This window comes from Patagioenas fasciata, chromosome 6, assembly GCF_037038585.1.
Source record: "Patagioenas fasciata isolate bPatFas1 chromosome 6, bPatFas1.hap1, whole genome shotgun sequence".
Lineage (NCBI taxonomy): Eukaryota > Metazoa > Chordata > Aves > Columbiformes > Columbidae > Patagioenas > Patagioenas fasciata.
In genome coordinates this window covers 10506893-10533999 of record NC_092525.1, presented here as the reverse complement: position 1 = coordinate 10533999, position 27107 = coordinate 10506893, and the positions used below count along the sequence as shown (strand labels likewise).

At 49.6% G+C, this 27107-nt stretch overlaps 2 protein-coding genes across 11 annotated transcripts in view; one reads left to right on the top strand and one right to left on the bottom strand.

Moving 5' to 3' along the window:
- Positions 1-18137, top strand: part of MAST2 (microtubule associated serine/threonine kinase 2) — a 183384-nt gene extending 165247 nt beyond the window's left edge. For all 10 annotated transcript variants that reach the window (XM_071809900.1, XM_071809901.1, XM_071809899.1 and 7 more), the window contains 8 exons: positions 360-514; positions 1215-1519; positions 5706-5921; positions 7515-7741; positions 9235-9357; positions 10371-10507; positions 11328-11515; positions 12199-18137. In XM_071809900.1, coding sequence (XP_071666001.1) covers positions 360-514; positions 1215-1519; positions 5706-5921; positions 7515-7741; positions 9235-9357; positions 10371-10507; positions 11328-11515; positions 12199-14276 — 3429 coding nt within the window. In that variant the 3' untranslated portion in view covers positions 14277-18137. The remainder of the gene's footprint in view (positions 1-359; positions 515-1214; positions 1520-5705; positions 5922-7514; positions 7742-9234; positions 9358-10370; positions 10508-11327; positions 11516-12198) is intronic.
- PRDX1 (peroxiredoxin 1) overlaps positions 1-27107 on the bottom strand; it is a 341280-nt gene that overhangs the window by 291847 nt on the left and 22326 nt on the right. The gene's annotated exons all lie outside the window — the stretch shown is intronic.

Here is a 27107-nt window from a genome sequence, read left to right as displayed (position 1 = left end):
AGCCTTCGAGACTTGCGGAGCCTGCTTTGGCAATATCTCCTCTTAGATTTGAGAATTTTTAAACCCAAAAATAACGTCTTTTCAATAGTATTTCCATGGTGTGTTGGGCTTTTTTCAGGGAGGTGTTGGACGCTGTTGTAGAAAAGCAGGTTGCATGTTTCCGAAGCTTGCCTTCTTTCTATCCCCCCCACCATGCTCTGAGCATCTCACATCTGCACTGTGTTATTTACTCAAACAATATTGCCAAGTTCATGCTTTTGGGGAATATCTTCCATTTCGAGACGAGATAGCACCCCTTGATCAGAAAAGGCCATGCAGGTTTGTTTTCTCCCTCCTGAAGCATCTTTTGCTGTGTGCAGGTGTACAGCAGCATGGAACGTCTCTCCATCCACGAAGAGAGGAAGACTCCTCCGCCAACCAAACGTAGTCTGAGTGAAGAAAAGGATGATCGGCTGGACAGCCTTGGCGGCCTGAAGAGTCGAGACCGCAGCTGGGTCATTGGGTCTCCTGAAATGTGAGTTCTCTAGAACCGTGTCTTTTGCTTTCTCATGGCATTTGAGAAAGATCGACCTGTACCAGAAGTTTCTATGAGCAGTGTTAGGTCAGGAATGCTTCACATGAAGTATTTCCACAGGTGAAGCCTGAAGAGTGGAGTAAATAGCTGAAAATCTGTGTGTAGAAGCCATATAATGATTAAATATGTCTAATTAAGTACTAACATCTCCTAAATACTTGAATTTAAAGGGATTGTAACCTTAAGTAGAGCTTTCATTCATTGGAAGGCTACTTATGTTGGAGATGTACCAACAACAGGTTTTTTCTTAAATGTCAGTGAATCCAAAATTTGCTGTTGCCAGACTTGGACCAGTTGTCGCAAATTAGAGAAGCCATTAGGAAAGTCCAAAGTTTCTAAAGCTCAGAATATAAAACAAAATCTTGTGTTGTCATAAAAATGTCAGTTTAATATATGAATACCCACAATTTGGTTTTATTCCTTCCTTTCTTAGAAGCTTAACAAGGGAATGTATGGGAATGTAGACTCAGGTGATGCCCCAAGCCATTGCTGTTTTAAATCCTAAAGATATAGCTCGGTCTCCTAACCTCACCTTAAATGGGATTCAGATGTGTGAGTCGCATCTGTGTGTTATTTTCTCTCTTTAAATTCCTTATCCCCCTAACTCGACTGAGGGGCTCTGTCTTGTTTTGTCTCTCAGATTGCGTAAGCGCTTGTCCATGTCTGAGTCCTCACACACGGAGAGCGACTCCAGCCCACCCTTGACCGTCCGCCGGCGCTGCTCGGGGCTCCTCGACATGCCCCGTTTTGCCATCTCCGCCGAGGACGAGGGAGCTGTCCTCAAGAGGCCGCAGTCCGAGGGGCTGCTCCTGTCCGCCGTGCAGCCGCGGGAAGGGCTGCCCGTCCCCATTCCCGAGCAGCCTGTGGAGCAGGAGTTGCAGCTGGAAGGTGATGCTGGACCCCCCGTCCCCTCCACGGCCGCCAGCAGCGTCTCGACACTGACAGGTGTGTGCTTGGCGTGACGATGGCCCCAAGGACAGCAAGAAGAACTTTTTCAAATACATAGCAGATAAAACTAATACCAGAGGCAATGTAGGCCCACTGATGAATGAGGTGGGTGCCCTGGTGGCAGAAGACACAGAGAAGGCAGAATTGCTGAATGCCGCCTTTGTCTCTGTCTACTCCGCTGGAGGATGTCCTGGGGAACCCCGTACCCCTGAGACCCCGGATGAAGCCAGGTTAACATGGGTCCAGATGGGATGCATCCGCGGGTGCTGAGGGAGCTGGCTGAAGTCATTGCTAGACCGCTATCCATCATTTTTGCCAAGTCTTGGGAAACGGGAGAGGTGCCCGAGGATTGGAGGAAAGCAAATGTCACTCCAGTCTTTAAAAAGGGCAAGAAGGAGGACCCGGGTAATTATAGACCGGTCAGCCTCACCTCTGTCCCTGGGAAAGTAATGGAACAGCTTATCCTTGGTGCCATCTCAAGGCACATCAGGGATAAGAGGGTCATTAGGGGCAGTCAGCATGGCTTTACCAAGGGTAAGTCATGCTTGACCAACCTCATAGCCTTTTATGAGAATGTAACAAGGTGGATGGATGATGGCAGAGCGGTGGATGTGGTCTACCTTGACTTCAGTAAAGCCTTTGACACAGTCCCTCACAGCATCCTCACAGCTAAATTGAGGAGGTGTGGTCTAGACAACAGAGTAGTGAGGTGGGTTGCAAACTGGCTTAAAGAGAGAAGCCAGAGAGTGGTGGTCAATGGTGCGGAGTCCAGTTGGAGGCCAGTATCTAGTGGAGTGCCTCAGGGGTCAGTACTGGGGCCAATATTATTCAATATATTCATTAATGATTTAGACGAGGGAATTGAGTGTACTATCGGCAAGTTTGCTGATGACACTAAGCTGGGAGGAGTGGCTGACACGCCAGAAGGCTGTGCCGCCATCCAGCGGGACCTGGACAGGCTGGAGAGTTGGGCGGGGGATAACCTGATGGAATTTAACAAGGGAAAGTGTAGAGTCCTGCATCTGGGCAGGAACAATCCCAAGTTCCAGTATAGGTTGGGGCATGACCTATTAGAGAGCAGTGTAGGGGAAAGGGACCTGGGGGTCCTGGTGGACAACAGGATGACCATGAGCCAGCACTGGGCCCTTGTGGCCAGGAAGGCCAATGGCATCCTCGGGTGTATTACAAGGGGGGTGGTCAGTAGATCGAGAGAGGTCCTCCTTCCCCTGTACTCCGCCCTGGTGAGACCCCATCTGGAATATTGTGTCCAGTTCTGGGCCCCTCAGTTCAAGAAGGACAGGGAACTGCTGGAGAGGGTCCAGCGTAGGGCAACAAAGATGATTAAGGGAGTGGAGCATCTCCCTTATGAAGAAAGGCTGAGGGAGCTGGGGCTCTTTAGTTTGGAGAAGAGGAGACTGAGGGGTGACCTTATTAATGTTTATAAATATATAAAGGGTGAGTGCCATGAGGATGGAGTCAGGCTCTTCTCAGTGGCAAACAATGATAGGACAAGGGGCAATGGGATCAAGCTGGAACACAAGAGGTTCCACTTAAATTTGAGAAAGAACTTCTTCTCAGTGAGGGTAACAGAGCACTGGAACAGGCTGCCCAGGGAGGTTGTGGAGTCTCCTTCCCTGGAGACATTCAAACCCGCCTGGACACCTTCCTGTGCGACCTCACCCAGGCGTTCCTGCTCCAGCAGGGGGATTGGACTGGATGAGCTTTTGAGGTCCCTTCCAATCCCAAACATACTGTGATACTGTGAAGAAAGCCATGTTAGCTTGCAGTTGGTAACTCTGTAAAACCAGATTTGGATGCCGAATGTATCGTGCTAAGTGTTATTTTAGTACAGTCTTGTGGCTGTGCTTGTCTTTGTAATAACATCGGTGGTTTAATCTCTTCAAAATTACATCTTTTATTTCAGTCGTCTCACTTGAAATTGATTAAGGTTTTTTCATGCTTGAGACCCACATGATCTGTGCCTACTTACAACTGCCGGGTGCCTGAGGCAGCGTTATTTTAAGCATTAGAGCAGATCACTGCTGAGCTGGGGCTGGACAATATGGGTGTTCAGCCACACTAAAAGATTCCTGCTGCTTCAGACTTTCTTTATCTGAAAGGCTTCAGTTTGGAGTAGAGACCTGAAATTTGCTAGGGGAGTGGGGTTTGTGTCAGAGACGTGCTACGTGCTGTCTCAGCCAAATATCCTGAAGTTTAGCCAAGTTGCGGGCTTTAAAAAGTGCAGCCTAGCTCTAGTAGAGTGAGTCTTAGAAGCCAATGTTTGACTTCTCAGCAGCTTTGTCCATCCTGGGGCTGAGCTGGAGCTTCGCTGCAATGGTGCCCTGGGCTGCTGCAGTGCAGCTCCAGCAACTGGTGGGAAGTAGTAAAGAGGATAAAATAGGAAATATAGATCAATGGAAGAACAGGGAAGTTGAATTGAAGATTAGCAAGATAATATTTGAGAAGGAAAGCGTATTTTGGGGCAGAATTAGACTGTAGCATTCAAGAACAAGGACTAACTGGGTAAGAAAATAAGAAGCAAGTAGCTGGGGGAAACTGGCAGCACGCAGGCAAAGCAATTGTGGATGCACTGAGGGTGGAAAGGAGAAGGAACAGGTACTGAGCAAGGAGGCAGAGTGGCAGCAAGACCAGGTGAGGACAGGGTGAAGGACACTGGGCAGATGTGATGGTGGAGTGATAGCAGAAGGTGGAAATGCTTCAGTGGAAATGTTCCTCCAGACTAGAGTAAAGCCAAAGAGTCCCACATCTCATGGTTGCTCTTCTGCGATGCAGCCTGTGAAGCTTCCTCCAAAATGGTCCCATTCCCCTCTATGCCTCGTCCTCGCAGAAGAGGCCTGGTGCTGCCGTCACGTACGCCGTTAACCCATGGGAAAGGGTGGAGGAGCAGAACCTTAGTTTCTCAATTTCATACTAAAAGCCTAGAAAAATGCAAGAATACTTTCATTGTATCCACAAGTTGAAATAGGCAAAAATGGAGGTTCCCTGGGCAGCCTGCAGCCCTGAGCCCAAGGCCTTAGCGCAGTCTTTGATCCAGGGCTGGGGATCCAGGGCTGCCTAGGCAGGGAGCTGCAGGAAAACCATTGCGCTCCTGCCGCTGTCTCGGAGTGCTCCTCTAATGCATCTCGCAGCCTTTTCGCACGCAGCCTCTGATTCTGGGTTCCTCATTGTGTGGGAGCCTTATTTGAAACTGTGTGGCTGTTGAACCGGCATCTGGCACTGAGATCTATGGGAATGGTGCTTTGAATTTTTATTTTCGTGGTACTTTCCGCTTTACTTAGTATGCAGAGCAGTGGTGCCCACTTAAATAACAATGATCAATGTTTTGTTCTGTCCTCATTGTTCAAGATGTGGCCCTTAGGCTTTATTTATTGCATGCTGCTTACGATTTGCTTTTGAAGACAGAATGATTAATTTCCCTTGTGGACTTGCTGTGGTGCTCACCACTTCCATTTCTGAGCACCTTGTACATTCTAATTAATATGTTTGCACAGTTCCCCTTTAAGGTATCAGGTGGGGAACTGAGGCATGGAGCTTGAGTAGAGCACCCCCAGCATCTGCTGTTCTTGCATACCTAGTCTGATTTTCAAGATTACTTTGCATTTTATATATAATTATAACAGGTTAAGTAATTCAAGACTGAATTGCAATGGTGCACAGAAGGGTGCAAATTAGGGTTGTCTTCGCAATCCACATTTTTACTTTCCCTGACTTTAGTACCTTAGTAGTCTTTTAAGGTGGATTTTTTATGTGCAACTCCAGTAGAACCTGGTTCTTTTATTACAGGCAGTTTTAACTTAAAGATTGACAGTTCTTGCTGCTTGTAAAAACGGAGCACTTTCCATAAACCTGTTTTCATTTGTGAACGATCCCATTGAAACGGCTCCCCTGCAGAACGGCACCGCGGCTTTAGGATTCACGTAACTGCTACTGAGCAACGTGATTTCATTAGTGAGCTTTTCCAAGAGAAAAGAAGCTGCTAATTTTCTGTGTTCAGAATAACACCATTTCTGCAAATAAAAATTCAAGCCCTAGGGTTTCTTCTTAAGAAAATTTACTCTTGGACTTCATGTAAACATGACTTTGATTTAATGTATTTTGCCTGTAGGGGAATAGACTGTTAGGAATTCCCTGTGGTTCTAATCTGTTTTAATTTAAACCGTAGCTGGGAGCACTGCAGATTTCTCTGATCCACGCGCTCGCAGTAATAGCAATGAAGGCCCAGACTTCACCACTCCAAAAGCCATCAGCGATTTGGCAGTGCGGCGGGCACGACACAGGCTGCTCTCGGGGGAGGCGGGCGAGAAACGGACCTCGAGACCTGTCAATAAAGTGATTAAATCAGCATCCGCGACTGCCTTGTCTCTCCTGATTCCCTCAGGTAAGAAATGAGGCATTGTCAGAATCTGCAAGCACTGAGCAAAAGGTCTGCAGACACAGCCTCCCCCGTCGCTCTTTTGGAATAAAGCCCTCGTTGGTAGGAGGGGAGAGATCTAACTTTTACAATCGGTTTAATATTTACTACTCAGCAGGATAATGAGTATTGCTTTGCCACAGACAGGAGCATTGTGTGTGTGGTCTGACTGCAGCTTCTGCAAATGGCAGCTGGGCTGTATTCTTTCCCTAGTTTTGTTTAAATTGGCTCCTGGAGCACAAGCTGGTCTCTGGACAATGGTGCAGCAAGGAGGTGTAGAGTCGAAGAACAATTTTAACCCTCGAGGTGCTCTTTTTCGGGGGTCACGCGCTAACCACGGCGCAGTTTGGGAGCTGAATGTGTCCGGGAAATTTCAGTAACTCCAGATAACGTGGCTGAGATTGAGCGGTCAAGAATTCATAAACTCACAAAGTAAGTGAGCTCTGAATAACTTACCTGGTTGGCCCGGCTCTGTCTCCAGGCAGAGCCAGATCATTACAATTGTTGATGGCAGGCGGTAACTCGTGGGGCAGCCCAGCAGACCCTGCCGGAGAGCGCTGCCCGATGCAGGCGTGCGACTCCTTGGCACCATCAGGGTGATGCACGTTACATTTCTCATGGATTGGGCGTTGGTTGCTTTTCAAACTACAAATTCCATTATGAAAACCTCTTTAAAATGTGTATTTCAACACCCTGCAAAGGTTTTTCCAGAGCTGCTCTCATCTGCCAGGTAAATATGCACTGAGTATTCAGCAGGTGTTTCTTAATGGATTAGGGATTACCTTTTACAGCTGCGTTTAATATTGCTCTTTGGTTTATTTCACCGATGTTGACCAGCTTCAGTTTAAAATGAGAGTTCTGTATTTGCTTTATATTTTTAAAAGTGGATGTTGTTCCACTAGCAAGCAGAGTCGGGGTGGTTCAGCTGATAGCCCAGCCCTGGGCTGTTCCTTTGGGAAACACGCTCTAAAATACACTTGGGATGTTGGTTTTCAGTTGCAAAGTCCCCACAGTACCCAGGTTTTTAGGGTTAAATATTTTTGCCCCCGTGAATTTAAAACACTACCAAAACTGCTTAGGTGTAGTTGTTCGATTGCCTACTGATTTTTGTGTGTGTGTGTTAATATTAACTGATTGTGATTTATCTCTTCACCAACACGTAATTTGCACCGAGATCTATAGACTAACTGATCTTTTGGAGGGGGATAATATATTATAACCGTGAAATGGGGTGTTCCAGGATTGTGCCTAGAGCAGATGTGTGGGATGGGTTGTAGATTCCCGAAAGAGAAGTAAACCCTGTGATCCAACCATAATCCCAGGTGAACAGTGCTGCTGGATTCAATACACACCTCCAAATGTGCGTGTTGGAAACTTTGCTGATTTTTGTATTTGGAAGCATTAATGAGTTGAAGCTGCAGGCAAACCCAGCTCTGGTGAAGACCGGGAGCTTTAAGAACATTGGGAAGAATGGTTTCCTAGCTGTTCTCTAACAAGAATTTTCTCTCCTTTGGAGACTTGTTTTCCTAATTTTTGCCCACCTTTGTGTCATCACTGTAGATCACCACACGTGTTCTCCATTGGCCAGTCCAATGTCACCTCATTCTCTATCCTCCAACCCATCTTCGAGGGACTCCTCACCCAGCCGCGACTTTTCTCCTGCTATCGCAAACCTGAAACCACCAATCATCATCCATCGGGCTGGAAAGAAATACGGTTTCACTCTCCGTGCCATTCGCGTCTATATGGGTGACAGTGATATCTACACTGTGCATCACATGGTCTGGGTATGTCTCTGCTTTTCTAAAGAGTACCCTTGGGGCCAGAAGTGCATTTAGCCAGGGTTGTGGGATTTAGCTTTATCAACTATAATTTGCCACCCTGCTTCTCTCTCCTTGTTTGGACCCAAAGTTATCATTTTGGGGTGGGGGAAAACCCTTTACAAAGACATTTTAAAAATGAATGAATGATAGCACTTTGGGTTTTACCTGTAGAGGTTTTCAAGCCCATCACAGAGCCACAACAACCTTTCTTTCCTTCTTTCTTCCCCGGTTACATAAATCCACCTTCTTTCACCTGTAGCACATACTTTAAAGCATGTTTCTGTGTACATACCCTCTTTCTCTTTATTGGGGTTGTTGCATGAGGGCCAGTCAAAGCTGATTTATTCAGGCCTGTGTTAGTGATTATAACCTGATCGATTCAGTTTGCTGGGCTTTTCCAAGCAGTCGCTTGGACTCGATTATAAGCCTAAGAGCATCACTGCTGCTACACTCATTGCCTGGGGACTTGGCTCCTGGCTTAGTTGTGTGCTGTGCTCAAAGGGCTGGTTTGCGTGTCCATATCTTTTCCTTCCACTACTTCTGGTACTTGATCTCTGTGTTCCTTTTTTGTTAAGATCTAGGACTTCTAGGAATGATCCATCCCCCGAAGCAGTGTTGTTTGAATTGTGTAGTTAGAGAGAGCGGAGCCAGGGTAAATGTGGTTTGTTATTTCCTTTGTATCTCTGTGTTCACGAGACAATTTGGACTTCAGATGCTTTGATTAGCACTCATTCTTACCTAGAAAAACAATCTGAAGCTGCATTTTTTCCCTTGCTCCTCTCTGCTTTCCTTGAGAAATGCTGAGTTTACCGAGATACTGATTTGTAGTCTTCTCTGGCTCGAGGGAGAGTGGCAGTATTCTCAAAGGTATCTGTCTCCTCACTGTAAAGGACCTTTTTGAACAGTGATGGGGAAAGGCAATGCATTCATGGGGGAAAAGATCTGTTGAGTAGGTCAATGAAGGTTGGAAAGTGGAAAAAGAAACTCTGTTTGGGATGAGGTGCCGTGTAGGCACCCTGAACACATGGCCCAGTCTTATTTAAAAGTCTCTTGGCCTCTGTGCCTTCCAGCATGTACGTGGAAGGCAGCTGGATTTGGGATGGCAAAGAGATAGAAAAAGATGGAATGCTCATCTGGAAATCAAGCGAATCTAGTTAACATTCCCAAGTGCTGGAAATTTTTGGAAGTATGTTAAGCCTTTCGCTTTGGGAGGAGCTGGTCCCTTGATCGGCTTAACCGTCTTCACTGCCTGCCTTGGACTGGAGAAGACTGGCAGGATGCTGGGAGGAGCGCAGATTTTTGTGCTTGGCTGTGCCGGTCAGTGGTTTCTTTCACCTTCCTTGGAGCAGCTGATGCTGGCTCCAGCAAGACAAGAGGTGGATGGGCTTTGAGTGTGATCTGGCCAGCAATCCTGTACGTTCCTCCTCTGAAATCAGTCGTCCCCTTCTCGTTGGCAGCACGTGGAGGAAGGTGGTCCAGCCAACGAGGCCGGGCTGCGTGAAGGGGATCTGATAACCCATGTCAACGGGGAGCCGGTCCATGGGCTGGTGCACACCGAGGTGGTGGAGCTGATCCTGAAGGTAAGGACTCCGCACTGCTCCAATTTGGAAAACAGGTAATATGCGAAATATGAGACAGCTTGTTCAAAGTGCTGTAGGTGTCTAATTGGCGTTGCCTGGAGTACAAGTATGTACACAGCACCTGGTCTTTGTTTTGTGGAAACTTATTGCTGTAGCTTGATCCCTAAATCTGCAAAATTGTCTTATGGAATTCAAGCTGAATTCAGGTATGTTATGTAGGAAATAAGGACACATCAGATACATTTTTATCAGCAGCAAAGGTTGAGAAGATTTAAGTACACCTTTCCTCAATCATCGCTTCAAGAAACAAATACTTCCAAATTTTTCCAAATTACTTGTATTTCTTGCCTTTAGGCTGTGCTAATGTTATTAGCTCTTAATACTGCTTCCTCAAGGATTATTCCTAGTGGTATTCCAAAGTAGCTTTGTAATGGTTGGTCTTAAAATTATCCAGTTAAATGACTTGCATTTTGATATTGCCTCTGAGCTGAATCCATTTATCGAAATAAACCCCAAAGTTTTGGACCATTTCAGTCTCTGGGATTGCAAATTCAGGAGCAATCGGGGTTTGTTTTTAAGATGAGTGAGACAAGCCATGTTCTGTGTTGCAGATCCATCATGATAGGTGCCCTATATGCTCCCATCTGCCATCAGTCAGAGCACTGGGAATAGGATTGCTGACAGAATATCACTTTGTTCAGGTTTCCAAGTATTACAAGTATGAAACTGAGGCAATTGGGATCTCAATGGGAGAGGTCAGATGCTGTGTTCTCCCTGCTCTGGGAAGCTTTACCCACCAGCTGGGCTCTGAGCTCATCATTTGTGAAAGCCCGACTAAGGAGGGCTCTCTCTCAGCAATTCCTTAATAAAAGATAGGGGGAAACGCAAAGGGGGAAGTGGAGTTTGACAAAGGATTCCAAAATGGCAGGCAGCAGTAAACCAGCCTGCTTAGCCTGCAGATCTGCCTTGGACAGCATGTTTGAAGCAATGTCTCCATGTCGTGTTTCTGACAGAGCGGGAATAAAGTGTCCATCTCCACGACACCCTTTGAGAACACGTCCATCAAGGTTGGGCCGGCTCGAAAGGCCAGCTACAAATCCAAGATGGCTCGGAGGAATAAGAAGAGCAAAACCAAGGATGGTCAGGAAAGGTTTGTTTTGATGTTTCTCTTTGAAAATTAAATGGTAACTAAGATAATGTAAAAGAAATCTCATGAAAGCAATTTGCAGATAATGTATCCAAACCAGCGTGGTCAGCAGTACAAGGGCAGTGATCCTTCCCCTGTGCTCTGCATTGGTGAGGCCACACCTGGAGTATTGTGTTCAGTTCTGGGCCCCTCAGGTCAGGAAAGAGATTGAAGTGCTGGAGCGGGTCCAGAGAAGAGCAACAAGACTGGGGAAGGGACTTGAGCACAAGACCGATGGGGAGAGGCTGAGGGAGCTGGGCTTGTTCAGTCTGGAGCAGAGGAGGCTTAGAGGTGAGCTCAGCACTCTCTAGAACGACCTGAAGGGCAGTTCTAGCCAGGGGGGATTGGGCTCTTCTCCCAGGCAGTCAGCAATAGGACAAGGGGGCATGGGCTTCAACTCTGCCAGGGGAAATTGAGGCTGGAGATCAGAAAGCAATTCTGTGCAGAGAGAGTGGTCAGCATTGGAATGGCTGCCCAGGGAGGTGCTGGACTCACCGGCCCTGGAGGTTTTTAAACTGAGATTGGACGTGGCACTCAGTGCCATGATCTGGTCAATGGACTGGAGTTGGACCAAGGCTTGGACTGGATGAGCTCTGAGGTCTTTTCCAACCCAGTCCATTCTGGGATTCTGTGATATATCAACAGGTACGCCCTTTAGTTTTTTGGGGTTTGTTCTTTTTTTTTTTTCTTTTTCTTTGACTATACCATAAAATTGGCTGAAATATGCCAATAAAGGTAAATAAATCATTTGTGCTTGTAATCAACTTTGAATACTCTTCCACAGCAAGAAGAAGAGTTCTTTATTGAGGAAGATCACCAAACAAGCATCACTACTTCACACCAGCCGGAGTTTATCTTCACTAAACCGCTCTCTGTCCTCTGGAGAAAGCGTCCCCGGCTCTCCAACTCACAACCTGTCCCCTCGGTCCCCAACGCAGAGCTACAGATCCACTCCCGAGTCTGTGCATTCAGGTAAAACAGAAACAAACAAAACCACCGAATCCAAACAAACAAAAAGACAAACAGAAAAAGAACTCGGAGAAGATTTTTGCTTATTGATTAATTTCTGAAGTAAAATACACAGCGGTGGGCAGTGGATCTGTTTGTGGAGTAACACGAGAGCTCTGGTGTCAGTTACCTGAAGGGTGGATGTATTCCCGTTCATTGATTCATTTAAAAATGGAAATCCATGCAACCTTTTAAGGATGCGTTTGCTGTACTACAGCGCATCCTTTGATGCAAATGTGTATTGTAAGTCACAATGCTTCTGTAGCAGTTTGACACATTTTCTATATTAGTTCAGAGAAAAAGAATCAAAACAGCGCGGCAAAGCCGTGTTTGAAAATTGAATCAGTTGACAGAAGAAAGAGATTTGCATCCTGAGAACAGCAGTGAAACCCATGCTTTACCTGCTTGGAGGTTTTTGCAGGAAAAACATTCTGATAGCAGAATATTTCTTACTGTTTTGTGGTGTTGTGTGACAATGATGTGAATTTTCAATCAGAAGCCATGCAATGTTACCTTGCAATATTACCGCAGTGCTTCGTGGTAACGTGGCATTTTGTCTTTGTCTTTGCGTGTCTTGTTTTCAAACACTTGCTTTAATGGTCAAATATGTATTAATCTCCTTTGTCTTTTCTTTTCCCTCTTCTAAGTTGGTGGCAATTCTTCTCAGAGCAGCTCTCCCAGCTCCAGCGTTCCCAATTCTCCAGCCAGCTCCGGCCACATCCGCCCCAGCTCTCTGCACGGCCTCGCACCGAAGCTTCAGAGGCAGTACAGATCTCCGAGGCGCAAATCCGCGGGAAACATCCCTCTGTCACCCCTGGCTCACACTCCGTCACCGACCCCGCAGTCCACGTCACCGCAGCGCTCCCCGTCTCCTCTGCCCGGACACTCCGTTGGCAGCTCCAGTATTATCCAATCTTTCCCAGTAAAACTACACTCCTCTCCACCACTGGTGAGACAAATTTCTCGCCCCAAAAGCGCCGAGCCCCCGAGGTCTCCTTTGCTAAAGAGGGTGCAATCGGCCGAGAAGCTGGCTGCCTCGCTGTCCTCTTCTGAGAAGAAGCTGGCTTCTTCACGTAAGCATAGCTTGGATATCTCTCACTCTGAATTTAAGAAGGAAATGCTACAGAGGGATCCGAGTCTCCAGAGCCTGCAGGAATCTGCGAATGAAACAAGCGGCGGCAAACTGGGGCTGGCGGAAAAAGGGATGTTGCAGAAGCCGGGTTCGCGGAAATTGGGCGCTATTCGACAGGACAGGGTGGAGAGGAGGGAGTCTCTGCAAAAGCAAGAGGCCATCAGAGAAGTGGATTCGTCCGAAGATGAAACGGATGATGGTTCGGAAGATAGTCAGGATGGGAGAAGACTGGACAAGCCCCCTGACAGTGGAGACCAAGGATCAGACTCTTTTAATGAGGATAATAAGTTTTCCTCTAAATTGGAAAGCAAGGACAGTATTGAAGATGATGCCTTTCTACCTGAAGATCCAAAAGGTGCAGAAGATTTGCAGAAGGGAAATAATCAACAAGCCAAGCCTGTTTCAGAGCCCCTGCAAATCAGTGTGCGCCCTTCCCCATCAGCGGTCCTCCCAAGAACTTCTCCAGAAAAATTAGCTAGTTCAGAAAAGCCATTCCTAAGATCAGAAGCAACCGCAAAGGAACATAAAGTGCCAGAAAACAAAACTTTTGAGTGTTTTGCTCCAAAAGACAAGTCTTCTGAAGTAATCAAAGACCTAGGGAGAACTACAAGTACTCAAAAAACAATAGATCGCACAGAACATACGCAGTGCCCGTCTATCAAAATCCTGGAACTTGAACAAGGTGACTCTTCAGGGGCCTCGTGTGATAAGGTTGACCTGAAAGACCCTCTGCTAGCAGAAAGCAGTCAGAAAAAACAGGATTCCAAACCTCTGCTGGCGCTGCCTTCGTGGTGCACAGCGAGCGCCAGCGCTCCTCTCTCGGCGAGCCCCGCGGATCGCGGTCAGAAGGACCTCAAGGAGACGCTTCAGCCTGCGGAACAGCTCAGCTCCTCGTCTCTGTCTCCTGCAAGCGCCAGTGAAACACCCCAAAAGAGCCCTGGTGCTGAGAAGCAGCCCAGCTCGTCCCAGGCAGACAGCGCTTCACCCGCCGGCAAAACGAGCCCAGCGGGTCCCGCGTCCTCCGCGCCGCTCGTCCCCAGCGCCATCGAAAGAGCGCTCTCCGTGTCCCAGTTAGTGCCGCTAGCTCAGAGCGTGCTGGGCCCTTTGAAGCTCAGTATTTCTGGCTCCGGAGAGGTGGAAAAGAGAAAGGATTCCCCCCATTTGGGTGCCTCCTGTAAAGACGAGAGAGATTTGAAACAAAAACGACAGGAACCTTCGCAAGCAGGAGCGTGTCAAGAGAAAGCCAAACCATCTGGCACGGACAGTGTGACGGCAAAAAGCGGATCCTGCGTGGAGTCGTTAAACTCGGCAAAGCCCTGGGAGGCAACGCGTCCCGTGGTGGCAAAAAAGGAGGCGACGTTTTGCAGCGCTAAAGCGTCCGAAGCGTTGGGAGGGAGCTGCAAACCCGCTCCATCCAAAGAGCCGCCTCCCGCTCCGGGACAAGCAGCTCTGGGAGCCTCTCCCCTGCCAGAGGGCAGCACGAGGCCCTGGAAAGAAGGGACTCCCATGCAAGGAAAGAGCAAAGAGGCTGGAAGTCAGTTACAAACACAAGACTTTCCCCTGACACACGATGGTGCTGTAAAGAAAACATAGCAGCATCCCTGGTACACGTGGACTGGAGCACTCTACGTTCAAAATAGAGACTGCATGTTTGAATTTTGTAATATACACTAATATAAAATAGAACTTGTGTACATCTATTTTTGGGAGGGTTTTTTTCATACTGTTTTTTGTGTTTTTTCATCCTTGCTATTCTATTTTTGTACACAGTAATGCTTGCTGTTTGAGGTCTCTTTAGAACAGGGTATCTTTAAAGCAGGGCTTAAGAAATAGTTTGTTGGGTTTTTTTCCCCCTTCCAGACCTTTTATTTTGCCTGAGTTTGGGGCCTGTCGTGCTCTTCCCTCTAATCCTGCATTTATTTGAGATCCCAAAAATTCTAAATACAAAAAAGGCAGCTTACTTGCAAAAATCTGCTCTTCAAGCTTCTCTTCGAAATGCCATTGAAATTCACAAATTTCAGGTATTTTCTTTGAATTTGCAACCTGGCGTCCTTGGACAAGTAGAAGAGGACACGCTCTTGTCCACAGGTTATTCTGGAGCTACAAATCCTCCTCCGTGCAATCCTTAGAGCATCCAGAGGCAAGAGACGTGGCCGGAGGGGTCGGACGGAGACGTCCCTGTCTGCTCTTTAAACCAAGTTAAAGTGTTTTCCAATGGAATGATTGGAAAGAGAAATCTCCAATCTGTAAGCTGGTTTTTTTGGGATTGTTTTTACTTATCCTTTATGGGACACACGGCAACTTTTCCCTCTTGTTTTTAAAATGTGAGTGATGTTTTTATCTTGATTTCTGTGGCTTCAATTCGTAACTTGCCCTGCCTCAGAATAAACGGCCCTGGGGAAGGGGTGCCTTGTAGGTTGATTTTAAAGTAGTGACATTTGTAGTCGTGTGTTCTCCAGTATGTCTGGGCAAAGTTATCTCAATGATAAATGACCTTTGGAGACGTTTCCTTCTCTTGGTGAGTCTAAATAGGTAAGGATTTTAAGGTGTTCCTTAACATTTCTGAATCAGGGCTTGGGAAACTTGCTGAGTTTTCTGAATCTGCCCGTTTTAACAACAAAAGCAACCTGTGAAGAGTTCCGACTCCTCGAGTTCTGTGGAGAAGCTGCAAGCAGACTTCAAAACACATGTGATATTTTAAGATTTCAGCTTTGATAGCCAAATCATTTCTACTGCTGAGGTCACTTTCCGTTAAAAAAAGTACTCTTTGCTCTTAGGTTTAGGCATAGCTTTGAACAGTGCTCTTTGCTGAGGATTAGCTCAATAATAATACACCAATAAATGTGTCGAGTGGTGATACCTATAGCACTGTAAGCCATTTCTTCATGCAGTTACAGGTTCCTCTCAATGAACACTCCCGTCGTTCGTCCCAGATTGTGCTCAGCTTTCATTCCCGTCTTGTCCGAGTGTATCTCCTGTCCCGCTCACCGCCTTCATCTGCCAGCAGCAGAGTGACCGTGCAACACGATTTCAAGCTAAAACCCACCTCTGTCGGTCTGATCTCGTTACACCGCCGCCTTTCTCATTGTCTTGGCCTTTTCCAGACTTGAATTTTTGATTCGCTTTCCCTCGATGCAAATTTGGTTTTATATAGGAATGTATTTTCTCCGTCTCTTTCAACTCGATTGCAGTTCAATCCACAAATCACAAAATTCTCTGGAATCCTGCCCTGCTTCTTTCCATATAACCATTGTTTCCCCTCATTATATACTTGATTTTAGCTGCTTGGATTTCATTTCTGGACCAAGTTTTGGGTTGACTTTTTCTTTTAATACGTTTCAATGAGTGTTTACTCCGTGTGTCTGTGTGAACACGTGCGGTGTTGTTAATACACTAACCAAAGCGTTGATGCTCGCAGATAACACGTTACTAAGCCTTGCTGTGCTGGTGTTGAGAGCAGGACTTGCTGCACTGGCTCTTTGCTCTTTTCCCTGGAATTCATAGGTTACTGGTGTGCACTTGGTTTGCAATTATAAACCGCAATATTTCCACTGCCTTGTCAGGCTCCTGGGTATCTCCAGCTCTCCAAGCGCTCTTGATGAGCATCATTCTGTGCTGATTCGGAGCAATAGCAAGTACAGAACAGACTTGGCAGGATCTGGTACTTATCTGGCTGGTTTCTCGCCGACAGGTTGGTCTACTGAAAAATTGATGAGGAGCAAGGTCCGATAGGTATAGGATAAAATGGTTGGGAAATTGAAAAATGGAGTCGGCATCTTGACAATTGGCAATTGCAAAGCCAAGCCTCAAGCTTATCTCCTGAGAAGAGCGCCTAGGCTTGGTGAGGGGGAGGTCTCTATAATCTGGCTGGTGAGGACGTGATCCAGCCTGGCTGTGGAAGGTCCCCATCTCCTCCTCGTGCTCTGAGCATCCTCCTGGAGCACCCACAAAGGGCTCTGTGTTTGGAAAACCTCAGGGGAGACCCAGCCCCTCTCTTTGGAGAGCGAGGGCTTTGTAACCCGGCTCATCCCACGCCGGCTGGAATGGGACCCCTGAAGGTACCAGCCGTACTGACCCTTTGCAGCTGCTGGTTCCAGTGCTCAATGCAGAGTTTTCCTTTCTTAAGCATAAAAAGAGGAGTGAAAAACCTTGCTATGTCACAGCTTCTGCTGCTTTTGCCCGAATTGGCCCAAGGAGAGGTGAGGTATATGCTTAGTCACCTTTTTAATTATAGCTACGGTACAGAAAGTGTTCAGTGCAATTTTAAATAGCCAGTTTTTTGGAAGCCAAAGCCAAGCAGTGTTACCAGGAACGCATCCTAGTGAAGCCCCGCGTCCCGGCTCCTGCTCAGTCCTGCAGTGTTCCTCGGTGTGCCAGGCACCCCAGCTTCCCGTTACCCCTTCTGTCAAATCTACACGGCGCACCTTAGCAGAACGTTTGGGCAGGAAGACTTTGTATAAAATTCGGATAATAAACCAGGTAGATAACACCGAGACTTGCTCCTTGCTCTGCTAAGAATTGCTTAACTAGGTTCCCAGATAAGCTCGCACAACGTGTCAGGGAGGAAGGAGATGTTGGGAAAGCTGTTTGAGGAGTGCGAGCGCGTTTTCAGGCGAGATGAGCCCCGTGTTACCGAGCGAAGCGTTCAGCGAGTCCTGAACTTGGCCTCGCAGGTACCCCCGGGTCGTACGGCGGGAGGGAGAAGCCGTGTGCGAGTGCTGTGTGTTTGGTGAGCGAGCCGTGCGTAGAACCCCCCAAATATGCCGCTTTCCCGCCTCGTTTCCCCCGTTCCTTCTGCCAGCTTGGATGTGCGTCCTGCTCCGCGTCCGTTTTGGGATGATGGCGTTGGAGCCGGTCCCTGCCCCGTGCCTCATTTCAGTGTTATTTTTCCCTTTTGTCTCTCGCTGTTGCAAACTAAGAGAAATGGATGATATTTATTGTAAATATTAGACTTTAGCGTTGTAACGGCCACTCCTGGGTCCGAATGTCAGAGGCCTTTGGCTGCTAATGTACTAAAGAGCGCTTGCCAGGGAAGGGTAGGAGTGACCAGTGGGTTTGGTTGCCACACCAGCGTTCGGGTGTGGAGGTTTTCGGTTGGTTCCTTTTATCGCCGTCGTTTTGTTTTGTTTTCCAAAGAGGGGAGGATAAAGTCTTTCTCTGGTTTTCTCTTACTGGATGTGAAGGATAATTCTGTACTTCTAGTAGAAGATTTGACAGAAGTGTGTGTTTACGTCGTGTTCGATTACCATGTCCGGTGGCCGTGAGAGCACCTCCGAGCTGGGCTCCGCCGAGCTGTCACTCAGCACTTAGCTAGATAAGAGAAAGTGTGGAATCTGTGTTTTTAGAAACTTGAACAATTGCCACATAATAGCGGTGCAATAATTTTTATTCATGTTGTACCTGCATGTCGATGTTCAAATCCTCCTCCAAAATAAAATACCTTTGTTTTTTTTCTTTTTTTCTTTTTTTTTTTTAACATAAATTCCAAGTTTTGTGTGTTTCTTGCTCGGTCTCCCCTTGCTCTCCCACAGCGCCGGGGCTGCTTCTGCCTTCAACCCCCTGGCTCCACCGGTGCTTGGTGGGGCAGAAAACTGCCTGCAGATATCTGGGTGTTGGAGGTATCGGAATAAATCCACCAGGCTATTTGGGATTTTCCACTCTGTGGGCCAAATGTATGGATAAACTAAAGCTCTCCACTCTGAAGCTCAAGCCCAGAACATACCATCCTCCACCGAGAGCCCCTTATGTACGTAGTGTCCTCTGTCAATGTGGGGTCCTAGTGATCAGTTCTTACTAAAGGGATAAAAACCTTAGAGATGTGAAACTTAACTGAGCAACAGAAGAAAAGGACGAGCCAAGGAGAGGATGGGGCTGAGCACCAAGGAATGCGATTGCTGGGTGTGCGAATTACGGGCACAACACAACCAAAGGGCAGCGGCTGCCGGCAGCACAGGTACAGCGTGGGCTTGGGTCAGCCCAGCGGCACGAGGCAGCGGGAACTACGTAGCCCCCCCGTTGTCAAGGACACAGGACACCTGTGCTGCCAGTTATTTAGGTTGTTTTGATAACACACCACCCAAAACCTTTCCAGAAACAGCCATTTGCTTTTAACATGTGCAGGTGTGCACTCTCCACGTGAAAAGCCTTCAAAGGCTTGTTCCTGTCCTTGGCAATAAAGACCTGGGGAGACGCTCGTGTCTGGGGGATTGGACTCGGCCTCATTCGCTGCTGCCAAGGATGCTCAAAATATCCCGTGTCTCCGTGCTCCGGTGAAGCTGCTGAGCAGAAATCGGGGGGTGAAGCTCGGCTCCGACCACGGGGGATTTGCAGAGCCTCTGCCGCCGCTGCTCGTCACTGCTGACGTGGGTTCACACAGGAGCGATGTTCCTGCCCACGCGGAGGGGACAGCGGGGCTGCGGGGATGGGAGGCGCAGGGCGCTCAGCGGGGGACGCTGTCACCGCTCCCGCAGCCTCCAACAAAGTGGCTTTTCGCCAACCTGGTGATGCTCGCGGCTCCCGCGGCCACTGCTGCTGTGTCCTGCGCCTCCGGGTCCGGAGCGTCACACTCCATCGACACGGGGGGTCCTGCTCCTTGGGGACGAGCAGAGATTGGGCAATGAGCTTTTCAAATTACATCTTCACAGCAACATCCAGTTTCTCTCGTTTTTTAAGGCTTACTAGCTGCAGTTTAATTAAGGTTAAGTTTAACGTCTGCAGCCCTCCTGTAGAGGTTCCCCCAGCCAGAAATCAATTGCTCTTAGTCCACAGCAGTTTATGCTCCCAGAGGCTTAAGCCACAACAAATAAGCACCATTTTTCTCGTGAATGGTGACACGTGTGGGCAGTTCGCTGCGGCTGACGGTGACACCGAGATTTGCTCCTTCCCGCAGGATCCGCAGGCACAAGCAAAGTTCTGCCTGCGATTTACCAGGGATTTCAAAGACAGGAGTTAGGGGAAAGCCAAAATAACCCGCACGGATGCTCAGCCCCCCGCTGTTGACAGGTGCTCCCACCCCGAATGCCGCCGCCGGTGCCCATGGGGCTGGGGTGTGCGCTGAGTGGGGGGCTGAGATTTGGGGCGATGTGCAGATGCCCATGGCCACAGGGTTTAACCCTTCCCATCTGGCTCTGCCCTGGGTAGCCCTGACCCCCCAACCACAGCTGCCCCCCCTCTCTGCAGCCTCCATCACGTGCCAGTGGGCTTTACATTTTAAACGCTGATTAGGGCTGACCTCATATTTCAGAGCTTACTTCATAGTCGCTAATGAGGGATTAGGAACGTTAAGCTAATTAGTAATCAGCAAACGAGGGCTCAGTCAGTCTTCTCAGCCTGATATGCTGTCAATGAACCAGTTATTTGATGATTATGGTAAACCCGCTCAAACGGGCTGGCTGATTCTGATGGGCAGCAGGGAACCAGGGTGAGTTGTGGCTGAGGTGATGGGAGCCCCTGGCCCTGGGTGCTGTCCTCAGGCTGGGGGTGCAGAGCACTTGCCTCTGGAGTCAAGGGATTTAGTAAACGATCTTATTGTTTTTCCAGCCAAAATTTATGGAGTGAGAGTCTGACCTGCCCAGTCTCAGTGCTCAGGAAGAGGCTTCACCTGATGGGCCACCTAAGGAGGAGTTTGGCCACCCCTGGGTGCTGCCGGGCTCCGCGGTGGCTGGGAACCTCATGGTAGTGTCAAGGGCTCAGAGCCATCGACAAGTCCTGGGGATGTGGGGACACGTTAGTCCTCGTGGTTGGCTCGTGGCAGGGGCTGTGGCTGCATTTTGGGGTGCTGTCCCCCAGCTTCATCCAGGGCTGATGCTGGAGCCGTGGGGCTGGGAGCTGGTGGGAATCGGGCTGGGACCACCAGCATCAGCCCGACACAACAGCCCTTGGGAGCGGGGGGAAGATGCTCGCCCACTGTCTCCTCTTTATTTTGTGTAAGCGCTGAATCCTGCCTTGTGCTGAGTGCTGGGCCTGAGCAACCTGCAGGGCTGGAGAGACGCTGCTGTGTTTTCTGCTCACACAAGGTGAAAACAGGAACAGAGCGAAGCCGGGAGTCTGGAGGGGACCAGGGCAAACCCTGCCTGTGCCTGGGCTCCGACTGCAGGCAGCGACCCTGCCCTGCCCCAAAACCACCTCCTGTAAAATCTCCTGCCTGCTGGGAAGCTCCTCCCGGGCAGGCTCAGCTTTCAGCTGGTTTTCAGCTCCCTGGGTCGTTAATTATCCTGTTATTTTGATTTACTCCCTGCCCCACCTTCCGCTCCAGCAGGGAAGCACAGCAGCCAGCAGGCACAGGAGAGTAAGCCAAGCAGGGACCTGCTCAATAATTCAGAAAAGGGAGAAAGGGGAAGAAACCCCAAACCCAAAATATCAAATTCAGAGCCCTTACAGGACTGTAGCGAAGGAGGAAATGAATGGGACTAAATGGCCCTGCTGGCCCAGAAAGGCACAATGACTTGTGGGGGGTGTTGTCCTCTGTCCTAACTGCTGCTTCTCCACTCTTCTCAGGGTTTAAAACTCCAGCATGTCCAGCTCCACACCCAATGGTGACCTGTGGGGACAGGGCTCAGCCGTGTGCCGGGGACACGCTCCCGCCGTGCCGAGGGGCAGCGGGGGGACGAGGGACAGGATGGGATGGGTGGCATTGCCGCTGCGGTGCCAGCACGGAGGGACGGGTCTCTGGGGGTGGGGAGCTGCGGTGCCATGGAGGGACGGGTCTCTGGGGGTGGGGAGCTGCGGTGCCAGCACGGAGGGACGGGTCTCTGGGGATGGGGAGCTGCCTCAGCCCTGCGCAGCGAGCACTTTGTGCTGGGGTTGTGCCGCAAAGGGGGAAATCCTGGATGAGGGTCAGTGTGGTGGTGGAGGATTGGGGATGGACCTGGGGCAGAGACTGGGCAGGGATGCTCCTGTTGCTCCCTGAAACCCATTTTCCTGACTTTCTGGGGAAAAAATTAAAAGGCTTCCTTTCCTTTTTACAGCTGGTGGGGACAGAGGTTTCCATCCCACGGGTGCTCAGCACAGGGCTGTGGTCCCCCTGCCCCTCCAGCCATCAACAGCAAGCACTGGCCAGGGGTGAATCTGTCCTGTCCCCAGCCGTGCCCTTCCCCATGTGCCACCCCAGCCTGGCAGCCCGGGAGCTAAAAATAAGTGAAATGCGGGGGATAACCGGGTGCCTAAATATATCCTGTCTTTAATTAGCACCGCGCGACTGCCCCGCAGTCACGTCTCACTGCTGGCTAATCCCGCTAAGCCGTGCCCACGTCAGAGGGCTCCCCCGAACCGCCTCCCCGAGCTCCGGCCACGGGAGCATCCTCCTCACCAGCTTCTTTGCAGCGGCTCTAATCCGGAGCTCGTTGCGCTATGGGGATGGCCCGTGTGGGCGGTCACGGTGACCTGTGGGTCAAACCGGCGCAGAGGGGTCAGCGGTGAGGCAGGAGCATCGGTCCCGCTGGTCCTGAGATAGGCAAGATGGGGACGGGGTGCTGCGTGACAGCACAGGAGCACCCACAAGCTGCTGTGTTTTCCTGTGCAACTCATCCCTTCTGCCCTTCCCCTCCCTGGGGTGGAATATCCATGGTCTCCTGGGGTTGGGGACCTCTCCAGCGGTGGGATGCTCTCCCATGGCACTGCCCTGGAAAGCATCCTGCTCCCACAGATCTCACCCAGGAGCATCACTGGTGCTCCCCTGGGCCAGCGGGTCGGGCAATATTTAACCTGTCACAGCTTCATCGGGCTCTGCATCACTCAGTGCGGCAGTCGGGTGAAAGCCCGAGCTGCACCATGGCTCTGGCTGCTGGTTTCAGCATCCTCTTGCATTGCTGATACATATAGATATCTGTATGTCTGGTTTTCCCCTTCGCAGGAGCACTGGGTGCCAGCAGGAGGGATGCAGGAGAGGATGGACTAAACCCACAGACCTAGTGGCTGCAAACTCCCCTCTGGCTCTTCCAACTCTTCCCCATCACTAAAAGGCTGGATTCCCCCAGAGCTGACTCCCGGGAGACCCTGCAGGCAGCGCAGTGGGGCGGCAGCATCCCCGAGGGGTTTCCCTCAAGGTATTTCAGAGTGTCTGACCCAGCGCTGTGGCACGGCGGGGTCTCCAGCTGGATGCGGGTGCCAGGGAACGGGGGGGACCCCTTTGCACCCGCAGGTGCTCCCCTGGCAAGCAAAGTGCTGCGGGCAGGGCTGGGGTTTGGCCGGTGTCCCCGCACGCAGCCGGTGATGGATTCCAGATGGCCCACGGGTGCATGGGCCTCGCTGCGGCGTTTTTTCAGCAGCCGGGCTGAACAGGGTCCCGTCCAAAGGCAACATCCGTCAGCAGGCGGCTGCGGGGCCAGGAGGAGGGGGAGGACAGGGGGACGGGTGGTTTCATTCCCTTGGCCGCTGGCTGACAGGGCAGCGATGCCCTCACAGCGCTGACTCCATTTCTCCATCCCACCCCTCCGCCCGAGGCTGCTGGCAGCGAAGGCGCCTTTCCTGCTGCCTAAAAATATTCGGGATGTGGGCAGTGGAGGCCTGGCCGTGTGCCCCACGCCGTGTGGGTGCAGGGGTTCATGGGGACCCCCACTCGTGCTGCAGGAGGGGAGAGCCCAGGCCTGGGCATGGGGAGTCCCATCACCTCCGTGCGTGGGGTGGGGGGTGCAGATTTTAGATGGGTGACAGAAAAACTGGTTGGAAACCCAGCAGGTTTGGGGGGCTGGTCAGGAGGAAGATGCTCCTCATCATCATCTGGGGGGGTGTGAAAGGCCACCTGAGCGCGCAGCATCCCGGGTCCTCTGGAAGGGGCTCGGTTTGGGAGGAAGGGGCACGGTTTGGGAGGAAGGGGCAGTGTTGCTGCTTGAGTTTCCACCCTGAGCAAGGCTGGGATTTATCAGATTCAGAAACCAACCTGTGAGCCAAAAACGATGGTGACAGACGCCTGCGCCTGCAGGGAGCCCCAGGGGGAGGGATTTCTCCCCTCGGGTGCGAAGGAGGGGTGCTGTGTGCTCAGGGCGGCTGTAGGAGCTGCACGCAGAAGGTGCACCCGGAGCCTTGCCCTGGGATGGGAAACCACGAGGCGCGAAGGGGCCGCATCACCTGCACCTCGCGCCCCCCAGGATGCTCATTTCCCGGAGCAGCAAGAAACGTCTCCTAGAAATTACAAACACCCACAAAAATTACACCTTGAAGTAGGAAGAAAAAAAAAATAAGAGCAACACGGAGAAGAAAAAAAACCCAGCAAAGTGCCTCATAGCGGGGATCAAAGCTCGGCGCTGTTCGGAAGCCTTTGGACAGAAATATTTGCTGGTTTCCCTGGCCAAGCCGCGGCCGTGAAAGGGCACTTTGTTCCCAGGGCCCCGGCCTCGTGTTTCCCTGTGGACTTCGCTCCCGCGCCCGGCGCTGCCGGCTGAGCGCGCAGGTGCTGGACCCGCGGCTGCTTTGATGGGCACGGGGAGCAGGGCCCGGAGCCGCCCGCCGGCGGGGCAGGCATCGCATACCCGGAGCTATTTATTCCACGAGTGATGTGCATCCAAGTGCCCTTACGTTCCTGCTTGCCCGTTCTTCCGCCCCAGTTCCTGTCGTCTCCTCACATCTTCCCAAACTTTGTGCCAAAGTTACACTTATGTTTTTCCCCCAGATATTTTTGTTGTTCTGGCTGTACCGCTCCATGAAACTGGAATTTCCCTCCAGCAGCTGCTTCAAGGTACAGGGGCTGCAGGACAAGCAGCTTTGGGCAGAGTTCCCCTTGCCAGAGGTAAGAAGTGGGTACCCACATCCCCCAGGTCCCAAAGCACCAGGTCCCACATCCCTCTGGATTCACACCCCCAAGGTCCCACATCCCCAGCTCCTGTCCTGACTCTGAGCTCAGCTTAAGTAACTTTAACCCTGAAGCAGGTTGGTGTGAAAGCAATTGTGGTTTTGGACCATGAATTTTAAATCATTGTAACTGGGTGTGCTGGTTTGACTGAAAATGGGTAAATTTTCTTCCTGCAGCTAGAAACCGTTATTTTTCATGGCTAGCGTGCTCATTATTTGGGCTCAGTTTGAGAACAAGCAGGTAACACCCCAGCACAGAGTTAATGTTTCTAATTGCTCTGGTCTGAGCGCTCAGGACACTCAGAGCTCTGCCCACAGGTGTGAGGCGTTGAGGAAGGGGGGATGGATGGGGCAGAGCTTGACTGACACCCAGACTGACCAATAAGAGTATTCCATGTCATTAGCATCATGCTAATTATTTAAGAAGAGTCAGGACCTTCTGGGTTGTTCTTCTTTCTCGCTCTTGCTCTGGGGCTCAGCTGGTGGCGTTTTGGCCATGATGTTTAATCCGGTCTTTTGCCATTTTGCAGACGTTTCTGGGCTTTTCTGCCTTTTATTGCTTTTTTTCTCTCTTTTGGATTGGCTGTTGAGGGCTGAAGCGTCGCTTCCTGGGACTGGCTGCTTCATGTATACAGAGCTTGAGTATCTATGTATGTATTATATATGTATTCACTAGTAGTATATTAGTATTTTGTTGTTTTATTAGACTGTGCTTATCTCAATCCGAGTTTCTCCCTTCCCTTTTGATTCTCTATTGAGGGGCAGAGGGAGCAGCTATGGTGGTTGTATTGCCAGCTCGGGTTAAACCACGACACTAAGTTCAAAAAACCTTTATTAATCAAAATAGGCACCATTACAATCCCCTTTGCCAAGGAGAAATAAGTTTGTTTATTCCTGTAGCGTGAAAATCTGTACTTTGGGATTTGACGACTTGTGGAAAGCGTTTTCTGCGTCCTGCAGAGGTTGTTGAGATGCTTGTGGTCGGTTGGCGAGGGGTCGGCTGTGAATGTGGCGGATGAGGCAAAGCTCCATAGGCCATTTCATCCAACTTTTGGAGCGCTGGTTGTGCACCATGCGATCGGGTGTTGGCGGGAGAAGAATGGGGCCTGTAAGAAACAATTATTCTGTAAATATAATAGATTCAGCAAGATCCCTAAGCAACGCAATTTTAATAACGATATTGCAGCACCGGGTGTTCTACCTAAAGGCAGGCACACCTCATAGGGCAAAAAGCCCCTGCTTATATCCCCCCAAAATCCCAGCCGCAATTCCCCCGCCCTGTTCCCCATTGGTTGGTACTTCAGGGTTTACAGACTATCCCGACAGACACAATACCCTTCCCCTTATCAATCTGTTTAAGATATGGATTCCTGGTACTTTGGTTACACTTCCCCCTAAATTAACTTGTCAATACAGGTATCAGTATGTATACAGGTGTCAGTCTGTATTCCGGGAAGAAACTGTGTATTATGTTAAGAATACATAGGCTGATGTCTCTCACTCCTTCCTCTCTAAATTAGTTTGTAAATACGGGTATCGGTGTGTATACAGGTGTCAGTCCATATTCCGGGAAGAAACTGTATATTGCATTAAGAATTCATAGTCCGATGTCTGTTGGTCCGCAGTGGATCAGGTTGGAGCAGAGCACTGAGTAGTGACCACCACCTCTTTTTGGTGCAGGTTTGGCTTTGGGAAGCACTTTGGAGGTTCTTCTCAGTCCAGTCATTGAGCTGCTTGTTGCTGATTATTGTATAAAATCCGCTTTTTGTTGACTGTCACAATCAGATTGGGAAATAGTTCGCGTTGCATAGAAGATGTCACTTCAAAATAATGATTTTTATTAAAAAAGTTTTCGGTCAGCTCATGAGGTGCCCACTTATTGAGCTTTTTCACCTTTCCAATTTGCTTCAAATAGCCCTAGAATGGTCAAATCTGCCTTCTTTGGCAACTTCTAGTGCAGCTGTCAGCGGATCAGCTTCAATGATCGCTCTCAATGGGTCGTTGTCAATGTCTGATGTCCCACCACTATGCTCCTCATCTTTAAACCCCTCACGTCCTTTGTGGAACTTATTGAACCACCGAGCTGTAGATTCGTTAGCAGCTCCTGGGCCAAATGTCTTGATTTTGTGAGTTGCCTCTGCTACTTTAGGACCCATTTTGAGCTTGAATAAGAAAGACGCTCCAATTTGCTTTTTGTCTAACATCATTTCCATAGTCTAAAATAAATAGAAGATAAACAGCGAGTAATAAGTCAGTAGTAAAAAAAATATCAAGCAAGAAAAGCACATTAAAATGATGTGTAGCATAATTGTATTTATTTAAGGCTGTATTCCAATATGGGGAATTTAAATAATGCAAAAAACCGCAGTTACTTTTGCACCGGTCTAATGTGTCACATCAGGCCAGTTTAAGCCCTCTCCAGGTCTTGGATGTGGTCGTGTTGTCTGGTTTTGGTGCATCTAACGGGGAGGGGAAGGGCGGCTGCGGCGAAACCCGGCCCGGAGCCCGTGGGGAGCTCTGCCCAGAACGGGCCGGCCCTGTGCAAAAATGGGCACCTGTGTAGCGATGAAAAGTGCTTTCTTTGGGTAGGATGTTTGTGTTTCCTTTGGCAGTGCGGCCGCGGGAGGGTGCGCAGCACCT